At 44.9% G+C, this 6,778-nt stretch overlaps 1 protein-coding gene across 1 annotated transcript in view; it reads left to right on the forward strand.

Annotated features, from left to right (window-relative positions):
* Positions 1 to 6,421, forward strand: part of si:ch211-245j22.3 (uncharacterized protein LOC563798 homolog) — an 18,690-nt gene extending 12,269 nt beyond the window's left edge. The window contains exons 3-5 of the mRNA XM_048607664.1: positions 366 to 515; positions 1,640 to 1,745; positions 4,689 to 6,421. Coding sequence (XP_048463621.1) covers positions 366 to 515; positions 1,640 to 1,745; positions 4,689 to 4,795 — 363 coding nt within the window. The 3' untranslated portion in view covers positions 4,796 to 6,421. The remainder of the gene's footprint in view (positions 1 to 365; positions 516 to 1,639; positions 1,746 to 4,688) is intronic.
* Positions 6,422 to 6,778: the final 357 nt, after the last annotated feature.

The raw sequence follows: 6,778 nt of genomic DNA on the forward strand, positions 1-6,778 counted from the left end.
CCCCCTTGACCTGTCCGTCCTCCCTGGACTGACCTATCCCCTCCCTAACTCCCCACCTACACTCACCTTTACTGGTTCCATCCCCGCCTCTTGGACCTGTCTGTCTCCTCTCCACCTATCTTCTCCTCTATCCATCTTTTATCCGTCTCCCCCTCTCTCCCTATTTATTTCAGAACCCCCTTCCCCTCCCCCATTTCTGAAGAAGGGTCTAGGCCCGAAACATCAGCCTTCCTGCTCCTCTGATGCTGCTTGACCTGCTGTGTTCATCCAGCTCTACACCTTGTTATCTGTGGGTGTCGATTGGGTTAGTGTCTGAAAGGTTGTGACCTGTAGAAGTACAGTGATTATTGTTTTTACATTTGAAGGATGGGACCGTCGATTACCATGAATATGTGACTGGTGTCAGTCTTCTGATACAGGGCACTCCGGAAGAAAAGCTGAAGTGGTCGTTTAAACTTTATGACAAGGATAAGGACGGAGCAATTACTCGTTTAGAGATGCTGGAAATTATGCAGGTCAGCATCTATTCTGTTGCTTAATGTTTAAAAAGGGCACAGTTAGTGTTTGGCTATGAATGCATGCATGGTCTCTTAGCTCTGTATCCATGGGAGCTTTGGCCACTTTCTAGAACCCAAGCTTCCAATTTCCTAGGCACCCTCTGTCATCATATTATCACCTACTATTTGCTTTCTCCTTACTCAGCTGACTGAGGACTGAGAGGACTAGTACCATACAGACAGGTTCCTAATTGACACTCTGCCCAATAGGTACTCTCCCAATGGACACCTTGCTGATTGACACACGTATAATGGATGGTCCACCTGTCCAATTAATACTTGCCGACCCAACCAATGGACACCCGATATATAGGCAGCTGCCAAACAATTCCCTGTCACTGGAAACCATGTCTATGCCCACTCTGCCCACCGCTGACCCTGCCAGTGCACAACCTGCCATTGTAGAACCCATCCACTAGGGCACCAAATCCTTTGGGCACTGGATTCAGTCAGTGGGCACCCTGTCCTCTTTTAATTTCCATTGAAGTTGCAGATAGAAAGGTTTTTAATCTGATGTTCAGTCCCATCAGTTTCTTACCACACAATATGGCCTAAAATGAACAATGTTTTAGGGGCTCTTTCTGCACCCACTTGAGCAGTTGGCTTGGAGCTTCCACTTTAACAACTACTTGCCCTAGAGCTCCACCTGCACTGATATTCAAGTACTGGACTGAAATTTGAACCTGGAAATGTTATGTTTCGGAGACCTGAGGCAAGTGCGAGCGATGTGTAAGACCAGAATCAGAACCTTGCAATGAAGACCAGTCAAGAATATTCCGCAAATTTGTTTAAAATAACAGAGTAAGTGTTAGGACCACAAGAAACATTGTTTTAAAAAAAAAACATTAGGGCCCAAGAAACACTGCTTTAAAAAAAAGTCTATAAGTTTATATTGTTGCTTCTTTAACATTCTTTCACAGAATGTGGGTATCATTGGCTCGGCCAGTAGTTATTGTCTACGCCTAATTGCTCTTGAGAAGGCGTAGTGAGCTGCCTTCTTGAACCGCTGCAGACTGTGTGGTCCATATATTGACTCATTGTACGTTTAACTCACATTTATAAGGTAGTTTCTCTCCATTCAGACGATATATAAAATGGGCTTGGCTGCATCACTGACTAAAGTTGACCCCCAAACTGCTGAAGAATGCACCAACAGAATTTTCGTTCAGCTGGACAAAGACAGAGATGGTGAGTGAAATTTTTTTTATTAACTCAAGGGACATGGGCGTCACTGGCTGGGCCCAGCATTTATTGCCCGTTCCTAGTTGCCCTTGAGAAGGTGGTGATCAGTTGCCTTCCTGAACCATGGCAGCCAATGTACACAAAGTTGAAGATATTCCTTTACTTTTCTAAGAAACATAGAATCATACAGCATGGAATGACCCATCATGGTTACCCTAGCTCTTTGCAAGAGCTATCTAATAGACCCAGTTATACAGTTGTAGAGATCTACAGTACAAAACAGACCAGTCAGCCCATCATGGCCATGCTGGTCAAAATGACCACCTAATTATTCTAATCCCATTACTAGCTCTTGACACATAGCCTAAATGCTTCTTAAATGTTATGAGGATTTCTGTCTCTACCACCCTTACCTTCCTACCACCCTCTGGATAAAAATATTTTTCTCCACATCTCTAAAGCTTCTGCTCCTTACCTTAAATCTAGGCTCCCGGTCCTTGATCCCTCTATCAAGAGGAAACGTTTCTTCCTGTCTAAACTATCTATATCCCTCATAATTGTATACATCTCAATCCTGTCCCCTCTCAGTCCCCTCTGCTCTAAGGAAAACAACCACAGTCTGTCCATTCTCTCTTCATGACTGAAACTCTCCAGCCCTGCCAACATCCTGGTAAATCTCCTCTGCACCCTCTCCAGTGCTATCATATCCCTCCTGTAATGTGGATTCCAGAATTGCACACAATATCTTTGCCCAAACAAATGTTTTATACAGTTTTAGCATACCTTCCCTGCTCTTAAACTCTCTGCTTCAACTAATAAAGGCAAGCATACCATATGCCTTCTTAATCACTTTATCGACCTGCCCTGAGGTGTACATGCTCATGAGGGACTGGTGTAGGTCCCTCTGATCCTTTGTGCTTCCTAAAGCTTTACTGTTCATCATGTATTCCCTTGCCTTGTTTGGCATGCCTAAGTGCATCAGCTCACAGTTATCCAGATTAAATTCCATTTGTCATTGATCAGGTCACCTGATCAGCCTATCTATATCTTCTTGTAGTCTAAGGCTATCCTCCTCAATATCTACTACCCCCTCCCAATTTTTGTATCATCTGCAAACTGATGGACCCTCCTACATTCATGTCTATATACCATAGCAAGAAGGGCCTCAACAATGACTCTGTGGGACCCAACTGGACTTGCATTCTGAAAAACACCCTTCCAACATCAACCTCTTTTTCCTGCCACTCAACCAATTGTGGATCCAATTTGCCAAAGCTTCTTGGATCCCAAGGACTCTTAGTTTCCCGTGTGGGACCTTAACAAAAGCCTTACTGAAGTCCAAGCAGACTACACCAATGACGTTGCCCTCATCTACACACCTGGTCACATCTTCAAAAAACTCAATCAAGTTGATTACTAACCCTACAATTCCTACAACCCTCCCTTTATAGTGCTGCCTTTAACCTTCCAACTTTGCCACTGAGACTGTAAATTAAAATTATGATACTTCAAGCCTCTTTACAGATTTTATTAATGATGTATAACCCAGATTCTCATTTGCGAAAGAGATACAGTTGAAGGAGACTTTTTACAAGCATTGTCCTCCTCATACCAATTTCTGAAAGAAAGTTAATTTTCAAATTTCCTTACTGTCCTGAGTTTGACATTTCCAGGATCATCTATTCCCTCACTGTCCTGACTGGCCTCCCACCTTCAACCCTCTGTATACTTCAGCTCACCAAAACTCTGCTCCCCATATCCTGTAAGTAATGCTGAGGGTGGTGAATGGAACGGGCAAAAGGTAGCAACTGAATGAAGTTGCAAAGATGAGTGCTGGGGCTCCTGTTGTTCACAAGTCATATTTACAAATAGTCATTTGGTACAAAATGTGAGTATTCCTGACAAAGAATCCACTTACCAGTTAATCAGGACTCTCTTATTACGCAGTATAAAATGTTGGTTTCTCTTTACATTGGCATTTCTTGTAAATTCTCCTGATGAATGCAAGACTTCATCAAAATATCAGCAATTTAGATTTTGCATTAATAAACCTTATGGCAGCACCAAATTGGGGATATCATTACCATCATGAATTTCCCCACTATCAACTTCCTTTGGGTTACCCTTGTTGACCAAAAACTGAACTGGACATGTAAATACGGTGGCTTCAAGAACAAGTCAGATGCTAGGAATTCAGCGGTGAATAACTCATATCCTGACTCACAGAGTCGGAGAGATGTAGAGTTACACAGCACGGAAACAGACCCTTCGGTCCAAATCGTCCGCACCAACCAGACATCCCAATCTGACCTAGTCCCATTTGCCACCTCAAGCCTTGTCATCCATTTACAAGTGACAAATCAGGAGTGTGATGGAATTCTCTCCACTTACCTGGGTGAGTTCAACTCCAACTACAACCACATAGTTTGACACTATCAAGCTCAAATCAGCCAATTTGACTCCTATACCTACCCTTCTTCCATCACTGATGCAGAATGGCAGCAATATGTACCCTATAAGATGCACAGCAGCAATACATCAAGACTCCTTCGACTGCCATAATTGAAACTGATTTCACCGACATCATGTTCCCATGTAACTGCTCACCTTGTCCCTCTGGATGATGGAAGTTGTAGGTTTGGAAGTGCTGTTGGAGATGCTGCCATGCATCTTGGAGATGGCACACACTGCTGCCACTGTTTGTTAGTGTCAGAGGGATTAAATGCTGAAAGGTGCTGGTCAGATGTTGTCCCAAATGATGTTGAATCTCTTGGGCATTATAGCATATCTACTCATCCAGACAAATGAAGCAAAGTAACTGCAGGGTTCACTCAGCAAGATCAATGATGTATATTTACCCACATACAGGGTCCAGACATTTCAGCCAGCATTGCAACCTATGCATTTTAAGAAAGATTTGGATAGATATTTGTTTCCTTATCTTTTCAGCTGTTATCAGCCAGCAGGAATTTATCGAAGGAGCTCTGGGGGATCAGTGGATCCGTGCAATGCTGGAATGTGATCCCAATACGGTCGACGTTCCAAGGTGTCCTTAGCTGTCTCATTCTGCTAATGAGCATTTCATATTGAGAATTCAACAAGGTTGATCTGAAATAAAGGGCTCAATGGATTCGCCCTACAGCCAGACCCAATCACTTGGGGGGAACTGCTGCGAAGAACGCAAAATTAAAAGGGGGTTTGCAGACCCCAACCTCAGCTGCACTTCTTGCGTTCCCACACCTCTGCCCTCACATCCCCTTCCCCCAGCAAAAACAAAGACAGAAATCTCCCTTGTCCGTGCGTATCACCCACTATCCTCCATATCCAACGTATCACTCCCGCCACCTACAAACCAACCCCACAACCAGAGATATTTCCCTCCCCACCCTTATCTGCCTTTTGTAGGGACTGCTCTCTCTATGTCTCCCTCGTCTGCTCCACACTCCTCACTAATTACACCACCTCCGACACTTTTCCCTGCAACCGCAGGAAGTGCTACACCTGCCCCTATACCTCCTCCATCACTCAGAATCCCTACAGTGTGGAAACAGGCCCTTCGGTGGAACAAGTCCACACTGACCCTTGCAGCATCCCACCCAGACCCATCCCCCTATAACCCACACGTCCCTGAACACTATGGGCAATTTAGCATGGCCAATCCACCTAGCCTGCACATCTTTGGACTGTGGGAGGAAACCGGAGCACCCGGAGGAAACCCACGCAGACACAGGGAGAATGTGCAAACTCCACACGGATAGTCGCCCAAAGCTGGAATTGAACCTGGGTCCCTGGCGCTGTGAGGCTGCAGTGCTAACCACTGAGCCACCGTGCCTCCATTCAAGGCACAAAACAAACCTTCCACATTAAACAGAGATTCACCTGCACATCCGTCAATGTGGTCTACTGCATCCGCTGCTCCCGATGTGGCCTCCTCCACATCGGTGAGACCAAGAGGAGGCTCGGAGACCATTTTGTAGAGCATCTGCACTCTGTTTGCAACAAAAAACACCACCTTCTGGTTGCGAGCCATTTTAACTCCCCCTCCCACTCCCTGGGTGACATGTCCATCCTGGGCCTCCTCCAGTGTCACAATGGTGCCACATCATCCCCACCTCCTTAACCTCACACAACCTGTCCATCTTCTCTCCCACTTATCTGCCCCTCCCACCTCACTGACCAACGCCAACCACTGCCTACCTGCGCCCATCTATCACCATCCCACCTATCTTCCCCAGCCCCACCCCTCCTCTCTATTTATTTCTGAGATCCCTTTCCCCTCCCCATTTCTGAAGAAGGGTCCTGACCCGAAACGTCAGCTTTCCTGCTCCTCTGATGCTACCTGGCCTGCTGTGTTCCTCCAGCTCCACACTGTGTTATCTCTACAAAATTACAGGGAAGTACTGTAACTGGAAATAAAAGGAACATCCTGAAATTATCATGTAAGGACGGAATTTGCAGTCAGCAATTTTACCACAGTTTGTCATGTTTGTCACATTTGTCCCATACACCTGTGTTAAATAAATGCAAGAAGGAACTTTCCAATAGGGAGAGATGATTACCTAATGATAATATCATTTGTAATCCTGAGGGTTCAGGCTAATGCTCCTGCAACTAGGTTAAAATCTCCCACAGCTGTTTGTGAATTCTGAATTCAACTAATAAATCTGAAGATTGACACCACATTGACAAGCATTCACTTCCTCCATCACTGACCCTCAGTAGCTGCAGCCTGCACCATATACAATGTCAAAATTCACCAGGGCTGCTTGGACAGTATATTTCAAACCCACAAATGCTACCATCAACTGCAACGTGGATGTATCTACACCCTACAGATTGTAGCAATTCATGACAGCAGCACATCGTTATCTTCTTCAGGACAGCTAAGGATGAGAAATAAATGTTTGCCCAGCCAGCATTGCCCAAAACTCGTTAGTGAATAATAAAAAAAGTTATTAGCCAGTGAGTGTGAAAAGATCATCGATTATTGTATAAACTCACTTGGTTCACTAATGTCCTTCAGAGAAGGAAATCTGCCA

Source organism: Rhincodon typus, chromosome 18 (genome assembly GCF_021869965.1).
Source record: "Rhincodon typus isolate 14 chromosome 18, sRhiTyp1.1, whole genome shotgun sequence".
Lineage (NCBI taxonomy): Eukaryota > Metazoa > Chordata > Chondrichthyes > Orectolobiformes > Rhincodontidae > Rhincodon > Rhincodon typus.